General features: G+C 40.0%; 1 protein-coding gene across 1 annotated transcript in view; it reads left to right on the plus strand.

The window, feature by feature from the left end:
* Window positions 1–21,514, plus strand: part of LOC109932755 (macoilin-like) — a 106,827-nt gene that overhangs the window by 70,059 nt on the left and 15,254 nt on the right. The window contains exons 4-6 of the mRNA XM_020531881.2: window positions 8,961–9,084; window positions 18,251–18,429; window positions 19,673–20,126. Coding sequence (XP_020387470.2) covers window positions 8,961–9,084; window positions 18,251–18,429; window positions 19,673–20,126 — 757 coding nt within the window. The remainder of the gene's footprint in view (window positions 1–8,960; window positions 9,085–18,250; window positions 18,430–19,672; window positions 20,127–21,514) is intronic.

Consider the following 21,514-nt stretch of genomic DNA (forward strand, 5'->3'; position numbering starts at 1 on the left):
TCAAGCTCTGTTATAGTAGTTAGCCATTGTCAACTCTCAGTCTGTTGTGCAGAAATCATTCAGTTGCATTTCATTCATATCACAAAATGTTATAAACAATAGGATGGAAACGAAATTTTAAAAGCAGGCTTCTGAATACAAGTGTGCTATCAAGAAATAAAATTGACGTTTATGAACCAACTACCAGTTTATGAACCAACGAAATAACCTCAACCAGGATTTGAGAAAAATACAGAATTAAAAGTAACATAGGTGATTTGGATTTAAAATATGTAAAGGCAAAAAACAATCTGTCCAAAGAAACACAGGTACATTCTGAGCAGGTTGGGCGTAAAACATTATATCTCCAAACCAGATCATTAAGGGTTAATTGGACATGACAATAGCAATTGAAGCAAAATGGAAAATAACGCAAAATACGCCTGGTATAAAAACAGCCTGATTTACCTAGAAAGTAATTATGGTGACCTTGGCTGGGACTAGAAACAGATGGTTGTGCAGAAAACACAGAGCCACCTGGATGTGTTTTTCTAACCTGTTTTCGCACAATGGAATGCCTGAGAAAATACTAAAAGTGCGACAAAATGGTGATACAGTGTATAACATCAGAAAACAGTATTAATATTGGGGACTTTGCCCCACTCATTGGACTTTCACCATCAGCTAGGGTTTGCAAGACCAGCGCTATTAACTTTCACCATTGAGCTGGGCAGACCAGTATCATGGAATCTGAAACAGAGATCCAAATGCCACCATTGCTAGTTTCTGGCGAGCTGAACGTCAGTGAAACTCATTAATTTGCATATGTATAAAGTAGTTTAAGGTGATAGATTTACTCATTAGTTTGTATATAAAGGAAATTAAGCTTATAAATATATTATATACTGAAGTGAACGTCTTCTTGTACTAATTTTGATCACATCTTAAAGTGTCTGTTAGGTACTTTCAACCCAACTTTCAGCCTAACATTACATGATGTCCAAAATGGCGGCAGAGTAGGACGCTGTAGCTGAAGCTCATCCACTTTGTCTGTTTCTCTATTTTTTCTCTTTTGTGTTATTTTCTCTTGTTCTGTCTTCTTTCTTCTCGGCCTCGGACTCCCTGCCTCAGCGCAGGCTCGGACTCTCGGCCTCGGACTCCCTGCCTCAGCGCAGGCTCGGACTCTCAGCCTCGGACTCTCTGCCTCAGCGTGGGCTGAGACTCTGACCTCGGGCACCTAGCCTTGGACTTTTGGCCTCAGCGCAGACTCAACAAGGTGTTCTCTCGGCCTGGTGTAGCAGTCTCCTGGCCCCGTGTGGCAGTCTTTCAATGGCCAATGACAGTTTCTCAGTCCAGTATGACCTCAGCGTCGACTTCCAGTCTCAAGGTGATTCCAGAGCAGTCTCCTGGCCTCAAGAACCTTGAGATGAAGCCTAACATGGTCTGAAGTCAAGGTCTGGCATGGACAGAAGGCTAGGTGCTAGCAGGGACTTGGTTGGAGGACCATTGTTGTAAACTTTTCATTTCTCCATTTTCTAATTTATTCCTACAATCTGCAATGCTGGACTTTATAGCTCATTATTGTCTAATCTTTTTTCTTAAAGAAATGTACTGAAGAATCTGTACCCAGGTACATTTGTACCTAAGATGGCGCCGCAAGTGGCGAATTGTAAACTATCACTGTACACTATGACTACATGTGACAATAAAGCTAATTCAATTCAATTCAGTTCTACAAGTGGTAAACTGATTTACTCCAATGAACAAAGGAGAATTTCATCTGGAATTATATTTTGACTAAGAATGAAATAATAGAGTACCTTAATTAATTATATGTGACATATATGAAAGCCAAAAGAAATTTAGTATGTATACGTATATGAAGATATTTATTTATTATAAATGTATACACAGAAAATTAGACCAGGCTACAATATCATCCTTCTCTTTGCATATGAAGAGGTTAGTACAAAGTTATCCACTTCTTAAAAAAAAGCATTTTTAATTTACACTATGACTGCTGCTTGACTGATATTGAAAAAATTATTCATGTACTTGCTGGAAATGGCAGAAAATTACATTGTGGGGAGTTTTCCCAGATGGTTAGAGATAATTTTTGATGAAGAGAAGATTGGAACAAAAGTCATTGGAACTGTATCCTGATGTCATTCAACCTCCTGCCATCTTCAACGGAGGACTAACAGAAACTAATTGAAGCCTGCAACTGATAAGCACTCAATGCTACAAAGGGGAAAAAAAATGGCATAGCTGAGATCAACCATTCACAGAGTCTTGTGATGTTAGGGGCATATTATTGAGACTAATATTAGTGGTAATGGTCTTAGCAAAGAAATTACTGGCAATTCCTGCAGAAGGCTTCCACAATTCAACAGAGCGGTAGACCTTCCACACCTCCCCTCCATTTTCTTCAGAAATAACTTCTTCGAGTCACTGCAACATAAATGTCTGTTAAATCACTGGGAAGGGCTGCCAGTGAGCCTTGTAAACCCTGTGTGTTCAGTCCTAATTCCCAATCATCATCCCATCTGTCAACTCTAATTGGGACAGAGATCCTGGATGTGAGCTTCTATGGACATTTGCCAGAAAGTTCAACTGATAGGCCCAATACTCATGTGTCTGGATTCCCAACCCAGAATTCAACTCACTGTTTGTCCAAAAACCAAGGCAGCGAGATTCTAAATATTGTCCTCTCACATGGAGGAAATATTTGATTGAGAGGAGGCTAAACAAGGAAAGAAAAATGGGGCTGATGAAATGACAATATCTTACTCAGCATTTTAAACATTGATCTATAGAAAGCTCACTGCATTCACAAAATATGGCAAATTTCAGGGTTTTTTAAAATGAAGGTTTTCGAATGCCATTGTTTGTGAAATGCAGGTATAATGCAGACATTTATGATGTAATGGGGAGGCACTGTATCCCTGACTCACTCCAGGCCCCACAGTTACCATAAACGTTATCACTAAGCTTCCTGTCGCTAGTTGACGACATGAGAGAGAATGCTGGGTACGGGAAATCTTTGACACCCATGTATCCATTTTCAGAGGGAGTGATTTCATTGGCAGCATCATGGAGATGGAGCAAGAGGTCATGAGTAGTGGGTTGCCTGAGGCATGACCCTGAGAGGATGGGACTTCTAAGGAAGCCTATGGGGCATGAAATGGACAGGTGGAGAGCAGAGTGAGGATAGGCAGAATGCTTGCATAGCTGTATTGATGGCTGCAGAAACTGTTTTTACATTATGTTTTAATGTATTTTAATGTATGAAGAGCAGTGTGTCATCTACCAGAGGCAGAGCATGGAGTCCTGCAGGTGGCTCATTCTCTGGAGTCTATGTTTAAGAAGGAACTGTGGGAAGACAAATATAACCATGCAATTTTTAGCAGATCAGTTAATGTCTTGAAGGTAAAGCACACTACCTAAAGAAGAAGAAGACCAAGAAATTCAGAGTCACAAACCTTCAATTTCTGCTCAATGCAAGGTAGTACCAGTTCCCATTGTTTAGCAAACAAGTCTGCTGATTCAGAATAAAGTATACAGCTTGAAATGATTTTTCGATTTGGATTGATAAACAACAGTTATTGACTGTGAAGAACTTTTAGCTTCATGAGAAATTTCTTTCATGCATCCACTCGTACATTTGGAAACTGAACTGGAAAATCTGGGTATTTATTAAACTAGAGGAAAATCTTGCTTAATAATCTTAATATATTAGGATATTGGTGAGTATTACAGTGCAAATGATGAACTTGGTTGAGACCAGTAACTTTTTTTTTTAGCAAAGAAGAAATCCAAAACTCTAGTTATTCTGGGAACTAAATATTTAAGGATACACATCTTGATGAAAGGACAGGCAGATGGGCAGAGGGGTCGGGATTGCCTTGTTAGTAAGAAATGAAATGAAATTAATAGCTAGAAATGATGTAGATATGGAAGGTGTAGAATCTGTGTGAGTAGAGTTGAGGAAATGCAAGGGAAGAAAGACCCTGAAGGGAGTTGTGTACAGACCTCCTACCAGTAGTTAGGATTTGGGGAGGAAAACAAATCAGGAGATAGAAAAGGCATGTAAGAAAGGCACTAGTACAATAATCATGGGGGATTTTAATACAAAGGTGGACTGGGGAAATCAGGTTGGCAGCAGATCCCAGGAAAAGGAATTCGTGGGATGTCTACAAGTTTTTTTTGGAGTAGCTTGTAGTAGAGTCTGCTAGGGGACAGGCAATTCTGGATTTAGTGATGTGTAATGAGGCAGACTTGATTAGGGAACTGAAGGTGAAGGAACCCCTCAGGGGCAGTGACCTTCATATGCACTTTGAGAGGGGGAAGATTGAATCAGATGTAATGATATGAAAATTGAATAAAGGTAATGACAAAGACATTAGGAAGAACTGGCCAGAGTTGATTGGAAGGGGAGCCTAACAGTGAAGATGATGCAGCAGCAATGGCAGCAGCTCCTGGGTTAATTTGGGAGGCACGGCAGAAATTCATCCTAAGGAACGTACTAAGTGGAGAATGGGGCAACCATGGCTGACAATGGAAGTCAAGGATATCATAAAAGCAAAAGAGAAAGCACATATTGTGATGAAGGTTACTGGGAAGCCTAAAGATTGAGAAGCGTTTAAAAACCAGCAGAGGATAACAAAAAAAGAAGCAATAAGTGGGGTGAAGATGAAATATGAGAGTGAGCTAACTAGTAATATAAAACAACATTCCAACAGCTTTTTTAGATATCTAAAATGTAAGAGAGAGTGAAGAGTGGATATTGGACTGCTGGAAAATGAGGCTTGAGAAGTAAAAATGGGGAACAAATAAATGGTGGAGGAACTAAGTAGGAACTTTGTTTTCACAGTGGAAGACACCAGCAGTACACCAGAACTTCAAGAGAATCAGGGGGCAGAGGTGAGTGTAGAGACCATCAGTAAGGAGAAGGTGCTGGGGAAGCTGAAAGGTCTGAAGGCTGATAAATTACCAGCACCAGAGGGACTACACCCCAGAATTGTGAAGGAGATATTGAGGTATTGGTGGTGATCTCTCAGGAATCACCAAAGTTTGAGAGGGTCCAAGAAGACTGTAAAATGATTAACATAACACCCCTTTTTCAGAAGGGAGGGAGGCAGAAGACTGGAAGCTATAGGCCAGTTAGCCTAACCTTGTCATGGGTAAGATTTTACAGTCCATTATTAAGGATGAAATTGCAGATACTTGGAAGTGCATGGTAAAATAGGGGTGAATCAGCGTGGCTTTGTTAAGGGGAGGTCAGATATGAGAGTTCTATTAGAGTTCTTTGAGGAATCAACAAGTAAGTTAGACAAAAGAGACCCAGTGGACATGATCTATTTTGAGTTCCAAAAGGCCTTTGACAAGGCTCCACACAGGAGGCTACTAAACAAGTTAAGACCCCATGGTGTTAGGGGAAAGGTACTGGCATGGATAAGGATTGACTGAGTGGCAGAAAGCAGAGAGTAGGAAAAAGGGATTTTTTTTCGGGATGACAGCTGGTGACGATTGGAGTTCCACAGGGACTTCTCTTTTGGGATCACAACTATTCACGTTATACATTAAGGTGAGAGAGAATAGATTTAAGAAGTACCTTCTTCACGCAGAGAGTGGTGAGTATATTGAACGGGCTGTCAGAGAAAGTGGTAGAGGCAGGTATAATAGCAACATTTAAAAACATTTGGATAGGTACATGGATGAGGAGGGTTTAGAGGGATATGGACCAAATGTGGGCAATTGGAACTAGCTGAGTTGGCACCATGATCAGCATGGACCAGTTTGGGCTGAAGAGCCTGTTTCTATGCTGTATTACTCTATAACTCCAGTGATCTAGATAAAGGAATTGAAGGCATTGTTGCTAAGTTTGCACATGACCCAAAGATTGGTGGTGGGGCAGGTAGTTTTGAGGAAGTAGAAAGGCTGCAGAAGGACTTGAGCATGCTAGGCGAGTGGGCAAAGAAGTGGTAGATGAATACAATGTGGGAAAGTGTGAAGTTATGCACTTAGGTAGGAAGAATAGAGGCTTAGACTATTTTCTAAAAGGATAAAGGCTTTAGTAATCTGAAGCTGAAAGGGACTTGGGAGTCCTAGTTCTGGACTCTCTTAAGGTTAATATCCGGGATCAATTGGCAGTTAGGAAGTCAAATGCAATGTTAGCATTCATTTCAAAAGGCACTAGAATATAAGAACAGAGATGTACTGTTGAAGATCTATAAAGCTCTGGTCAGATTTGGAATATGGTGAGCAGTTATGGGCCCTATATCTAAGGAAGGACATGCTGGCATTGGAGGGGGTCCAGATGAAGTTTACAAGAATGATCCCCGGGATGAAGGGCTTGTCACATGAGGAGCAATTGATGACTCTGGGCCTGTACTCGATGGAGTTTAGAAGGATGAGGGGGGTTCTGATTGAAACTTGAAGAATACTGAGAGGCCTGAATAGAGTGGATGTGGAAAAGACATTTCCATTAGTTGGAGTAACTAGGACCTGAGGGCACAGCCTCGGAGTGAAAGGATGAACTTTTAGAACAGCGATGAGGAGGAATTTCTTCAGCCAGCGGGTGGTTAATCCATGGAATTCATTGCCACAAGGAGTTGTGGAGGCCAAGTCATTGATTCACAGAGATAGATAGGTTCTTGATTGGTAAGGGGATCAAGGGTTACAGGGAGAAGGCAGAAGAATGGGATTGAGAAACATATCAACCATGATCAAATGGCAGAGCAGATTTGATGGACTAAATGGCCTAATTCTGCTCCTATATCTTATGGCCTTATGGTCTTATATTATTTACTGAAAGAATTGAAACCACTAGATTCCACGTGTTAAAACAAAATGATTCTTATTATACAAAATTTAAACAAAGCAAACACTGTATACTAAATAACTGTCTATATTCTAAAAAACAGAATCAAAATAAATTAAATGTGAATTAAACAAACTTTGTTTAATAGTAAACCAGAAATTACATATTAAATGGCAGGTATGACCAAGACAGGTCAGCAGTCCATTGAGTATATAGTTCATTAAACTCAGTCAAAAAGTCCTCCAAGTTCTCCTCAAGAATTTCACCAGAAATAGCACACAACTGCAGAACTTCCTCAACTTGGTGTGGAAGGCAACGTTATCGCCAAGTGACAGGTAACAGCAGCAATTGTGTTTTTGCTGATTCACAGCTTCTGAATCTAGCCTCTACCTCTTTCAACTTACCTCTCTGCAGTACCCGTCGAGCTGTGTTGACTCTATTTCTTTTTATATTGTTTCAACCAGAAGTTTTGGTTTCTAATTTTAGTGTCAGTCTTAGTTTCCTTAACAAATGGGAGGGCTGGTTTCTCTTTTTGTTAGGATCTTAAAAATGCAATACTAGCTTTTAAACCATAGATTCAATCAGATAAACGCAGCTGTAACATAGTCTATTGTTAATTCAGTTGTGTGGACCAGTTTCTTTAATCTCATATATTTGCCTTCTGTTTGTTTGTTCATTTGAATCCAAAATAAGCAGCCCTTTAAAGGTTAATACTTGTCACACAAACTTATTCAATTTTGTAAGAATTTAAACAGCTCTACTGATTCTTTTGGGCTGACTTACAGCAACCTTTCTCTTGAAAGTAATGTTTGAAGTCACATTTAGCTTAAGCAATGGTTTCCCTTTTCTGACTTTGATTCTGGCCTCACCCAGATGCATATCTAAGAGTTGCTTATATTACACTAAAAAGAAAATCTCATTAAAATGGTTAGGTTACTGCAACGTATGGTGGTTACATTTGTTATATGATCTCTTGGGAATATTATATAATTTAGATTTTAAGGAGGAAAGAGGACTCCATTGAAATGTCTGGCAAAACTGATGTTTAGTTTAATTTTATCTTTAATCTGTGAAGATATAAGTGCATTAAAATAATTTAGTGGCGACATTAAGTCTGGTACCAGTTTGAGGGTGATAGATTTTGTTTCTTCTTGGTGGATAAAATTTAAAGTGTCATGCACATCCTCATAATCTATTTATGTATTTGCATTTTAATTTGTTTCTTTTTCATCAAATTTTTCCTTTTTCTCTTGAGTGCACTGATTCATGCCACTACACAAAATTCTTAGGTAGCAGCCACTCTCTGTTATCCTTCTTTGTTGGACAATCTTCTTAGAATAGTCTAAACAGTGAGTAGTGACAGGCTATCAGATTTGAGGAGCTTCACAGCTATATCTGTACTTCAAGAAATCATTAAGACTTCTTCAATAGCACCTTCCAAATCATTAACCTATACTACCAGAATGACCAGGGTAGCAGATCCAACTTCACTTAGACATCTTATGTAGGATAACAATAAGTATCAGCATTTAGTTGATGACCTGGAGTATTGAGGTGAATTTTAGTGTCATTATCACCATTGCTGCTGGAGATTAGTTGTATCAACATTCTGGTAGTAAGTTCAATAATTTGGAAAGTGTTATTGAAGGAGCCTTGATGAGTTGTTGTAGTTCATCTTGTGGAAGGTTCACACTGCTCCCACTGTGTATCTGTGGTGGAGGAAGTAGATGTTGGCAGTGGTGGAATGGATTCCATTCAATTGGGATGCTTTGTCTTGGATAGTGTTGAGTGCTGTTGCTGTTGTACACATCAAGGCAAATGAAGAATATCCCATTGTGCTCCTCACTTGTGCTATCTAGATCAGGACTTCCCAAGCTGGGATTATGAGGTGAAATTTTGGGCTCCCGAACGCTGAAGCAGCAATGACCACTGTGAACATAGCAATATTCCCACTCTACCAGGCCTCTACTCACAACAGAACAACTCTCCCTCCTGGCACCCTGGTGCCACAAATTAGGTTGCAACATGCTAAAATGAAGTGCACTGCAAGCTCCAATTTAACCTTCCATTGGGAATTATATCTGTAAACTGTATTTGATCAGATCTGTTTATCAATCATGTAATTTCTAACGCAAAGCCTTTCTTTTTTGCCCTGCAGATAGAGGTGGTTGCTTATCTACTTTGTCTCTTTGGATACTATTTATTTATATAGAAGCAACAATCAGATTTAAGGATTTAAGAAATTTCAATGTAGATCTTTGCCGTCCATTTGCAGCACACTGGTAAGTCAGCATATCTAATAGGTTTTGGAATGTAAGAGACAGGCAGAACTTCAAAAACCTCATGTTAACAATTTTAATATTGTTCCTACTGATTTCATCCAACTGCATATGGTGTCTTGGTGCACAAAAGAATTGAAAAGTTATGCGTATTTTTAATCAACCCGTTCAAACATGCTATGACACACGTCTGGAGCAGTTGGGGCTTGAACCCAGGTTTACCTGGCTCAGAGGTAGGGACACTACCATTGCATCAAAAAAGGCTTATGATTTTTCCATGGATTTATCAGATATCAGAAACTGGAGCTTATACAATAGTTCAGCTCTCCTTTGACAATGTAGGCTTGGAATTTGTGGGAATTTTGATGGTGGACTGAATGAGTTATTACTGCTCTGGCTCTTTGGCAGCACAGTGACACAGTGGTTAGCACTACTGCCGCACAGTGCCAGGGACCCGGGTTTGATTCCACCCTTGGGTGACTGTGTGGAATTTGCACGCTGTCATCATGTTTGTGTCAGTTTCCTCCCATAGTCCAAAGGTCTGCAAGTTAGGTAGATTAGCCGTGCTATATTGCCCTGCAATGTTCAGGCAAGGTGGGTTAACTATGGTAAATGTGGGGTGATGGGGATAGGGTGGGATGCTCTTCAGAATGTTGGTGCAGACTCAATGGGGCGAATGGCCTCTGTCTGCACTGTAGGGATTCTATGACTACAACTTCAAGATTCAATGCAAGCACAAATTAATGGAGAAATCCTGAAGTTGTGGTCTGTCATTTGTTGCTTCACCACAAACTTGACTGTGGACTCTCTCTCCTGAATAACAATTCACAGAACCATTTGATCTAGTGAGAATTTCCTCTTAATCATTCCCATATTACTGTTAGAAACCCTGTTTAAAAAAAAAACATGTTCAATGAGAATCTGAATCATAACAGCTATTAATTAACTGACATGGTCCTGAAAAATAATTGTATATCTATGGGTTGTTATAAATTTCTCCGTTTCATGACTAGTTACTAGATTATTGCTTTTTTAAAATGTTTGTTCACACTTTTATCAGATTTACGTCTTTTTTATCTAGCTTTACATTTTTTCTATATCCCAATTCTTTTTTCATGGTCTCTAAAATTTGTAAAATGTGATTTGATTATTAATGCCTTTCATTTCCTGGTTGGCTGCCTGTGAGAATTCTGAAATGTACTTTGCTGCTTGAACAACTTAAATGTCATCACTGCAGCTCAGTCTGGAATTCCCTTTCAATTGATGCTACAATCAGTTGAACACCAAGAGAATTAATACATAATAGAGAAAGGTAAACAAAGCAGCACAGCTATCTTTAGGATCAACAGTGAGTATCCTTGCTTTACTCATGAAACTAAGTCCACTTCTTTCAGTAGCAGATGCTAGACAATTCTTTCTCTAACCAGTGTTGGTTGATCACTGTCAATATTTACGTATTGCAAACAAAAATTCCAAATGGCTATTTGCTGAGAAATCTGATGTAACTTATGTGTTGGTGCTGGAACAAGAATCTGAAAAATAGTGATCACTGTGAACAATCCATTATTGTTGTTGATAAAAAGAATCAAGCAAAATGAAAAAGAACTTTGGATTTAAATCCAACACTCAGCAGTACAGGCTGATCAAATTTCACATAACTGAATATTAACTACCCTGTGCCAACTGCCCAAAAAATTGTGACTATTATTTTTGTTTTCAAATTTAACAAAATAGAGGTCAAATCTGATCGTATGTTACGGTATAACAATTTAAAAGAACATGGACTCCAGTACCAAAGTATTATTCTTGATAATGAATCCAACTGTAATAATTTACAGCAAATTTTGTTTTAACCAGCACCTTCTGAACCAGCATTCTTGATAAATTGGCAATATTATATAACCTCAAATACTGTAAAGTTTACTTTATTGTTCTGTCCAATTATTATAGTCTTTTAAAAGTTATTTACCTCAATATAAATATTCTTGTTGTTCAATCAAATGACCACAAAAAATATCAACAGCTGATTTAATTTCAAGTCAATTTCTCCTCAAACACTGCAATCTACTGTGATGTCTAAGTAGTCAGTTGAGGGTATGAGTGAGAAGGCTTTCTGCTGGCAAGTTTTATTTAAGGAAAAGTTGCATTATTATTTAAGTGATTTTTGCTGAAAATAAAGTATACCAGTGATGTGCTTAACCCTGCATTTTGTTTCTATTACTTAGTGTGTATTTTTACAGTGATTATGTGGCTCTCTCGATTATCTGGAATACTTGATTAACCAGTACACTCCTGGTCCTATAGGTGCTGATTAAAAACATTTGCTGTAACCTTTTCTTTATTATTCAGATAGTGGATTCAAATGCAATTGATCTTGCTTTGAGGGACTGCAATCTGTGCATTCGTAGTTGGCACGCAAATGGAAAGCCGTATTTGTAGCCCATCATGCTACGAAAATAGTAGAAACAGTTATCAACTAAATGGGCATTTTTCCATAGCAATGCATCTAATATTCTGTACGGTTAATTAGCATTATCCTCGCACTTTGCTTTTGAATGCCCAATTGCTGAAAGTGTGAGCTTGAAACTTTGCAGCAAGGAAGACAGGCGATCTGGCTCTGAATGAAAAAGCAAGCAAACATGTATCATCTCAATCAATCAGATTGAAGCATTATGAAATTAACAATACAAGGCCTGAGGACAAAAAGTGGGTGAATGCAATGCCAGATCTCATCTAGTAAGGAAAATAAAGGAAGAAAGTAAGATTAGATTGAGTGAGAAAAGAACAGTATTTTAATATTTTAATTTTAATATTTTAAATTACCAACAGTAATTAAGACTTTGAAGCCAATTATTAAAACGAAAGCTAATTTTCTGTCTGAGAAAATAGTTCGGTATTAACACTTATTGCATTGTAAGAAATAATATATTGACTTGAATGGACAAGACTCAATTTTCTGTGCGAAGTTTACAAATTCATTGTAAAAGATACACAGCACAGAAAGTGACCACTCAATATCCATACTGGCATTTACACTCTTCATTACCCTCCTCACATTCCTATTCAGCTACTCCCATCAACTTTTCCTTTGATACCGTCCTTCCTCATGTGTTGATCTAACATCTCGTTGAATGCATTTATGACCTTCCTCTCAATTACTCCCTAAAGTGTCAACTTCATCAGTGTGACTTATTCCTTTGACTTATCAATAAATAGTAATTATACATGTTCAGGTCTCCATGCAAATGGAAATATCTTCCCTATGAGATGAATTTTAGATTTTTTTGGCTAATCCAAGTTTCGTTGCATCTATTTGGAATGTAGCTTGCTGTGAGGCCCAGCAAGTTTTCACCAGCATGCCACATTAATTGCCGATCCCAAACATATGGTATGCCTCATGTTCAATTTCTGTCCCATTTTATGATATGCTAAAGACCAACATTTCTTGAATCTGCCCCATCTTTAAAAGGCTACTGCATACCTGGAGGAATGTTGGCATCTGCAAGTTGTCCTGTTTGGTTTTGCAGACTATGATAAGACATGGCTGAGAAGGGAGAGTTGGCACTGCCTCTCTCCGACAGGAATCTGGAGGTCTTATTCCATGGGTAGTGCAATGAAGAGGAGTTCTCTACAGGCAGTAAGGAGGCCATCAGCAAGCCTTCCCTTGGAATCAAAAAACCAAAGGGCAGAAATCTTGGCTACAAAATTTTACCAACCAATCAGAGCTTGGCAGCACTTGTTCCTACTCCTCTGATGCTGCCTGGTCTGCTGTGCTCCTCCAGCTCCACACTGTGTTATCTCTGATTCCAGCACTGGCAGTTCTTACTATTTCTGCAATTGAGTTAATACCATTTGCAATGGAAGAAACCTTTAAGTGGTCACTAATTATTGCCAGAGCAGGAAATTCAACCATGCATCTTCATGTCCAGAATGTAATCCTTGTGGAGGCAGGATGCTGGTGGGGATTCAGATATGCTACGAACCCACCTGAGTGCATGTACTGGACAGAGATAGTAGGAACTGCAGACACTGGAAAATCTGAGATAACAAGGTGTAGAGCTGGATGAACACAGCAGGCAAAGCAGCATCATAGGAGCAGGAAGGCTGACGTTTCGAGCCTAGACCCTTCATCAGAAATGGGGGAGGGGAAGGGGGTTCTGAAATAAATAGGGAGAGAGGGGGAGGCAAATAGAAGATGGATAGAGGAGAAGATAGGTGGAGATGAAACAGACAGGTCAAAGAGGCGGGGATGGAGCCAGTAAAGGTGAGTGTAGGTGGGGAGGTAGGGAGGAGATAGGTCAGTCCAGGGAGGATGGACAGGTCAAGGGGGCGAGATGAGGTTAGTAGGTAGGAAATGGGGGTGCGGCTTGAGGTGGGAGGAGGGAATAGGTGGGAGGAAGAACAGGTTAGGGAGGCGGGGACGAGCTGGGCTGGTTTTGGGATGTGGTAGGGGGAGGGGAGATTTTGAAGCTTGTGAAATCCACATTGATACGAGGAACTTGAACAGTTCATCCACTTCACCAACACCTTCCACCCCAACCTTAAGTTCACCTGGACCATCTCTAACACCTCTCTCACCTTCCTGGACCTCTCTGTCTCCATCTCGGGCAACCACCTAGAAACCGATATCCATTTCAAGCCCACCAACTCCCACAGCTACCTAGAATACACCTCCTCCCACCCACCTTCCTGCAAAAATGCCATCCCCTGTTCCCAATTCCTTCACCTCTGCCGCATCTGCTCCCAGGATGAGGCATTCCATTCCCGTACATCTCAGATGTCCTCGTTTTTCAAGGACCGCAACTTCCCCCCCTCAGTGGTCGAGAACGCCCTCGACCGTGTCTCCCGCATTTCCCGCAACTCATCCCTCACACCCCGTCCCCGCAATAACAACCAAACAAAATCCCCCTCGTCCTCACGTACCACCCCACCAACCTCCGGATCCAACGCATCATCCTCCGACACTTCCGCCATCTGCAATCCAACCCCACCACCAAAGACATTTTTCCCTCCCCACCCTTATCTGTTTTCCGGACAGACCACTCTCTCTGTGACTCCCTTGTCTGCTCCACACTCCCCTCCAGCCCCACCACACCCGGCACTTTTCCCTGCAACCGCAGGAAGTGCTACACCTGCCCCCACACCTCCTCCCTCACCCCCATCCCAGGCCCCAAGAAGACTTTCCACATCAAGCAGATGTTCACCTGCACATCTGCTAATGTGGTATACTGCATCCGCTGTACCCGTTGTGGCCTCCTCTACATAGGGGAAACCAAGCGGAGGCTTGGGGACCACTTTGCAGAACACCTACGCTTGGTTCGCAATAAACAATTGCACCTCCCAGTCGCGAACCATTTCAACTCCCCCTCCCATTCCTCAGACGACATGTCCATCCTAGGCCTCCTGCAGTGCCACAACGATGCCACCCGAAGGTTGCAGGAACAGCAACTCGTATTCCGCTTGGGAACCCTGCAGCCCAATGGTATCAATGTTGATTTCACAAGCTTCAAAATCTCCCCTCCCCCTACCGCATCCCAAAACCAGCCCAGCTCGTCCCCGCCTCCCTAACCTGTTCTTCCTCCCACCTATACCCTCCTCCCACCTCAAGCCGCACGCCCAATTCCTACCTACTAACCTCATCCCGCCCCCTTGACCTGTCCATCCTCCCTGGACTGACCTATCTCCTCCCTACCTCCCCACCTACACTCACCTTTACTGGCTCCATCCCCACCTCTTTGACCTGTCTGTTTCCTCTCCACCTACCTTCTCCTCTATTCATCTTCTATCCGCCTCCCCCTCTCTCTCTATTTATTTCAGAACTCCCTTCCCCTCCCCCATTTCTGATGAAGGGTCTAGGCCCGAAACGTCAGCCTTCCTGCTCCTATGATGCTGCTTTGCCTGCTGTATTCATCCAGCTCTACACCTTGTTATCTGCGTGCATGTACTTCCCACTTCCAAGCTCACCAACAGGGACAACAGAAGGTTCCATCCAATGATCTGTGGGAATGCCCTATCTCACATTTTATACAGGAGTTGCATTCGCAGTCTACTAGTCTACTAGTCTTCTGACACCACTCTATTTTCGACAGCCACTTCACACCATTTCAGTGGTGATCAAGTTCTTCTGCCCGAGCCTCAATTAATTCCTCAATCCTTCCATTCTTGACTCAATCACCTCATTATCTGCTCCGTTTACTGTATTAAACAAAATGGGGCAACTCCAGAGCTCAAGAACTTTGACTACATTTTTCTTGTCCTGCCACTTGAGAATAAGCTACAGCATTCTTTCGCAAGTAATTGAGAAGTAGATGAGATGAGGCACCTCAGGAACATCAAGGGTAGGAAAAGGGAATCCTTTCAGTGCTGAAGAAGGGTCTAGGCCCGAAACGTCAGCCTTCCTGCTCCTCTGATGCTGCTTGGCCTGCTGTGTTCATCCAGCTGTACACCTTGTTATTCTGTATTGTGTATCAGGTTTACTGTTTAACATTGAAATTTGCATGAACTCCATAGATGAGGTTTGTAATTGGGAATATTATAAAAAGAATGAATTGGCCCAGAACTAAATTAGTTGCTGTAACACTTGCAAAGTAATTTATGATAATTTCTGCTACTTATCTTCCCACTACATATTCTGCTTAATGTTAGCTTTGTCAATTAAAAATATTTAAGTGCATTTATAATTTAAGCTAAATTAGACAATGTTTGCTTTGAAAAATAGATCTATTTTAGCACCATTGCTAAGATTTCTTATCATGCTGCAGGCAGAATTACACAAAGTAATCAACTGGATTAGATGAGACATGAAGTGAGCCAATTAAAGATGATTGTATAACATCTTGCTATCTTTTATTGCCTGCTTCCCTTTGGATTGATGTATTGAGATTTCAGATTCATGTTCATTTTGTATCTAAAACTTCAATCTGCCTATTCTTCACAACTCAACAATAGCAACGTGCATTTATATAGGGTTTTAATGTAATAAAACCTTTTGAATGCTCCCCAGGAGTATTGTGAAGCGGCATTGGACACCTAGTCACATCAGAAGATATTAGGCCAGAAGGCTACAGCTTGTTCAAAGAGGTGGAGTTAAAGGAGTATATTACAGAAAGTGTGATAGAAAAGTGAAGAAATGCACAGTGGGAATTCGAGAGCTTAGGGACTAGACAGCTGAATGCTTGCCACTAGTATTGAAGCAGCTAAAATTAGGAATGTGCTGAAAGCCAGAATCAGAGGATTATAGATAACTCACAGAATATGGGACTGAAGGAAATTATAGAGATGGGGAGCAGCAAAGCCAAACTTTGAAACAAGTGTAAGAATTTTAAAACTAATGTTGGCTGATTAATTGCTGGTTGATTTTTATTAGCATTGGCTAAGTAAGTAACAGCCTTTGAAGGTTTGCACAGGTATTTAAAATTAGCAAAGTCTACAGAGAGGACTGCAAATTATGGTGAAAGCTTGGCTCTCACTTCACTTACTCATAGTTATGAGTGTTATTGTTTCTTTCCTCTTTGGCCTGCAGCATGAGACACTATAGCATAGCGGTTACCTCACTGGAGTAGAATCCAGAGATATGAGTTTGAATTCTATTATAACTATTGGTGAATTTAAATTCAGGTAAGTAAACCTGCAATAAAAAGCTTGTAGCTGCAACAGTAACCATGAAACCTTTGGATTGCTATAAGGACTGCATGATTTATTGATTAGGAGATGGTAAGGACTGCAGATGCTGGAAGCCAGAGTCAATAAGTGTGGATCTGGAAAAGCACAGCAGGTCAGACAGCATCCAAGGAGCAGGAAAGTCAATGTTTCGGACCAAAACCCTTTGTCAGGACTGGGGAAGTTGAGGGGGTTGGTGAACCCAGAAGTAAATAGAGGGAGGCAGGTGGGGAAGGTTAGGTTGGCCCTACCTGCATCCACCGATCACCATCCCATCTACCCTTCCCCCAGCCCCAACCCCTCCCTCTATTTACTTCTGGGCTCCCCTCCCTCTCTCCAGACCTGACAAAGGGTTTTGGCCCAAAACGTTGACTTTCCTGCTCCTCGGATGCTGTCTGGCATGGTTTATTGACACTGTATCAGGAAGGAAAAGTGCAGTTGTCACAAGTCTGGATTATAAGTGATTCCAGATCCACAAACATTTAGTTGTCTGTAACTGCTTTTCTCAGGAATTGTCAAGAAACTTAATCAGTAACTTCAAATCCTCTGGGGAAAACTGGTAACATCAGCGAATTAACTGGTTTCCATTGCAAACGCTTGCAGTGAGGGAACATTCTAATACTAGGTGAACACTGCATTTGCTAACTCAACACTGTGATTTATCCACAATGCCTCAGTTTTGTGTCTTTCAGCTTCTCAGGTTTTACTTAAAGGACATTTGTTGTGATGCAACAAAAGTTACTCCACTGCTTGGTAAACTTCTGTAGTCTTTGTTACATTAGGTAATACAAAATACAGATAGAATGTATGATTGTAAAATACAGACTGAATTACCTCACTTTACTTAAAAACTACACTGAGTTTTAAAACCTTTATAATTCCACAGAATCTCAACACGTACATTTTTTTAACAAATAGGGAATTGTGAGAAGAGCTTCACCCAAGGAGTAGCAAGAATGTGGAGCTTGCTAGTACAGTGAATGATTGAGATAAATATTATAGATGCATTTAAAGGGAGCTTGGATAATCAGATGCAGGAAGAGAGTAGGTGATTATGCTGATACAATTAGACTAGGAAGGATGGACGGAGGCTTGAATCGAGCATAAACATCAATAGATATTTGGTGAGCTGAATGGACTGGCTTGATGTTTTATATCCCTCACATTTCCATGTTTTGTATAGTTAACTGTATTAGAAAATAAAGTCTTCATAAATAAAATCTGTAAGGTTATGGCAATATCAAAATACTTCTTCAGGTTTTATTATTGTAGATGTTAAGGTCTAACATTGATCTTACGTTGTAAAAATGGATAAATGATCATTTACTTCTTTGTTTTTTATTGTACCTTGTTGCAAGTAAATTGGCTGTTGCATTTTCCTTTGTTATCGCATTAACGAAACTTCAGATCTAATTATTTGACTGAAGTTTTCAGGTTCTTGTTTTCTCAAAGGTGCTATGAAAATGCATGTTCTTTTTTTAATTAAGTGTTATTTCCTTTCTTCTTTTAGCATAGGGTATCCAGTGGTGTCTTTCGGTTTTGAATTTAAAAGTTACATTTGCTACAAGATTAAACTAAGGAAACAGAAAGAAGTTAAAAAACAGAATGAATTCTTCATGCAAATTCTTCATCAGGCCTTACCCTTAGAACCACAACTGCAAACAAGACAGGACCGGAGTTTGGAAGAAGGTATTTGGAACAGAATTCCAATTCCCCTTTTTTTCTGTTTTTATTTGATACTGACTCTATTATTGCCATATATTTCTTCCCATAAAACAATGCTTTTACCCATATTCTTAAACAAATCCAAGTTGTGGTGACAAAGTATATTTAATAGCTAAGCCCAACATATTGAATTTTGGATATTTGGTGCTCGTTCTTTTAAAACTTGTTATAGCCCACCAGCCATAGGTACTGGTAGAAGTGTTTTGCTTACACTGATTCTTGCAAAGATGATATCATTAATAGATAAAATGTACATGCTTCATCCTTTCATGTTGTTAAATTGCTGTTCTTGAGCAGTTTCCACCTCACTGATCACTATCATAGAATAAATGGTACACACATGGCAAAAGGAAGTATGCATCTTTGCTGATGATGCTAACAGGAATTAATCAATATAATCTACAACAAAATAACATCACCTAGCAAAGACCCGTAGGCACAGCAAACAGAAGACTACTCAGCCTTCGTACATCACTCAGTTGTTCCAAATAGTATTTTTATTTTATTCAAAATTGATATGGCAATTACCTGTGGTCCATGAGGACCAAAGGATCACTGTTAGAGGAACAAGTGGTTATATAGCTTGAGGGTCACCAATCTGAATCAAGGATGGGGCAAGGTAAGGATTCAGACCTCCATGAACTACCACAGCTGGTATAGAGATTGAACCAATTCTGTTGCCATCATTCTCCACCACACTCTAACCACAAAGCCAGCAGGGCTAGTTGGGTCCCACCATTTTTCTGAGGCCCTCTATAAACTAGCTTGGTCTTCAATTTCATACTCTAAACCATTAAAGGTGAAAGGAAAAACCATGTATGTAACCATTGTAGGTTGGATTCCTCCTCAAAACATCTTCTTTTCAAGGTTGGATATGCAAGTCATGAATCTGTCTTTAATAGAAACTGCTGGAGAAACTCAGCAGGCCTGGCAGCATCTGTGGAGACAGAAATAGAGTTGACATTTTGAGTCCAGTGATCCTTCTTCAGGAACTGGACTCAAAACATCAACTCTGATTTCACTCCACAGACCCTGCCAGAACTGTTGATTTATTCCAGCAATTTCTATTTTTGTTTCAGATCTTCAGCACCTGCAGTTCTTTGCTTTATTTTATATGAATCTGTCTTTTCTCCTTACTGATTTTGAAACACTGATGTATATTTCCATTGCTGCCTTCATGTTATAATTTTTTTTTGTCTTTTTTTAGCATTTAAAGGGCTTCCACTGTCCTCTCAATACCAGCATTCAAGTAGAACCATTACAATAGGGAAGAAATACACTTTAGCCTTACCAGAACTAGAATTTAAAGATAGAGGTAAAGAGAAAGAGAAGGAAGTCACAAAACAAGCTGTTACAGCCAGTAACTGTTTACAAGCAATGGACTCTAGAGTGACTGAAACAGCGTGTGTGGAAAATCACTTCAACAAGATTGCAGAGTATGAGTCATCTGGTAGCACAGAAAATCTACCCCAATGTGCTGAATCTTCAAGAATTTGCAAGCACGTATCACCAAAGGCACATGGTGCATCTAATGGCAGTGTGATTTTTGTTAAAAACGAGAAGAAGCAAAAATGTTCAAGCAAAAACACAAACACACGAAAAGGGATCTTTGAAAATGGCTCTTTAAATAATCAGAACAGCAAACCAGAGACTGTACTACGGTAAGATGTCCTTATTTTGGCTGGGATTCTACTGTAGAAAAAAGCATAGTTAAATGTCAGTGTGATGAGCTTGACTAAAAATGGATTCCTTCAAGGGATGTGGGTACTACTGGGAAGACTAAAAATTATTGTCCTTCTCTAATAGTTGTTGAGAAAGTGCTGAATGCCTTTCTTGGCTTCACAGAGTTGTCAAAGTCACCATTCCTGTAGGTTTGGAGCTATAGATGGACCATAACAGGTAAGGACAACAGATTACCTGCCCAAAGAACATTGAACCAGATGCTGTTTTAAAACAGCTTGGTAATTTTATGGTAATATTACTGATACTAAAAATAGTTGGGTCCCACCATTTTTCTGAGGCCCTCTATAAACTAGCTTGGTCTTCAATTTCATACTCTGAACCATTAAAGGTGAAAGGAAAAACCATGTATGTAACCATTGTAGGTTGGATTCCTCCTCAAAACGTCTTCTTTTCAAGGTTCCAGTTCCTGAAGAAGGATCACTGGACTCAAAATGTCAACTCTATTTCTGTCTCCACACAGATTCATGACTTGCATATCCAACCTTGAAAAGAAGACGTTTTGAGGAGGAATCCAACCTACAATGGTTACATACATGGTTTTTCCTTTCACCTTTAATGGTTTAGAGTATGAAATTGAAGACCAAGCTAGTTTATAGAGGGCCTCAGAAAAATGGTGGGACCCAACTATTTTTAGTTTTTAAACTTGATTTAAGATTTATTTAATTGATTGAATTGAAATTCCTCAGCTTCTATGGTAAGATTTGAGGGAATCTTTAGATCATTCCTGGCTTCTGAACTATGGAAGAAAAGTAGCGAAGTTGCTGGAAATCTGACATTAAAAATAAAAAACGCTGGTTATCAAATAACCTCTATGCAAAGAAACAAGAGTTAACACCTTTTCTCTCTCCATTGACATTGCCTGACCTCCTGAGTGTTTCCAGCAGTATCTGTGTTTCAGGCCTATTGGTCCAGTAATTGACCGCTATGCTTATCATACCCTGGGCATATTTGTGAACAAATCAATACAAACATTTAATATTACCATGTCCAAGATCATTGAAAGCAATAGATTATGCGATCATGGTAATGTAATGATTACTTGCTCCCAGCTAATGAACAAGAGTATCAGCTCTTACTGAACTTAGAGTTGATGCTGGAGGGGTCCGCATAAACAAAGAACTATTGAATATTCTAATTGTTTCACCAATTGTTTGCACTTTATCTTTGCATGGGGTCATTTAACCCATCATTTGCCTAGTAAAGGAGGCTTACATTTTTCAACTATGCAGGTTGCATTTGCATTTACAGACTCTTTCAAATATGGCATCAGTGGGATAGTTGAATATAAACCACCACCTTCATCTCC

Source organism: Rhincodon typus, chromosome 5, assembly GCF_021869965.1.
Source record: "Rhincodon typus isolate 14 chromosome 5, sRhiTyp1.1, whole genome shotgun sequence".
Taxonomy (NCBI): Eukaryota; Metazoa; Chordata; class Chondrichthyes; order Orectolobiformes; family Rhincodontidae; genus Rhincodon; species Rhincodon typus.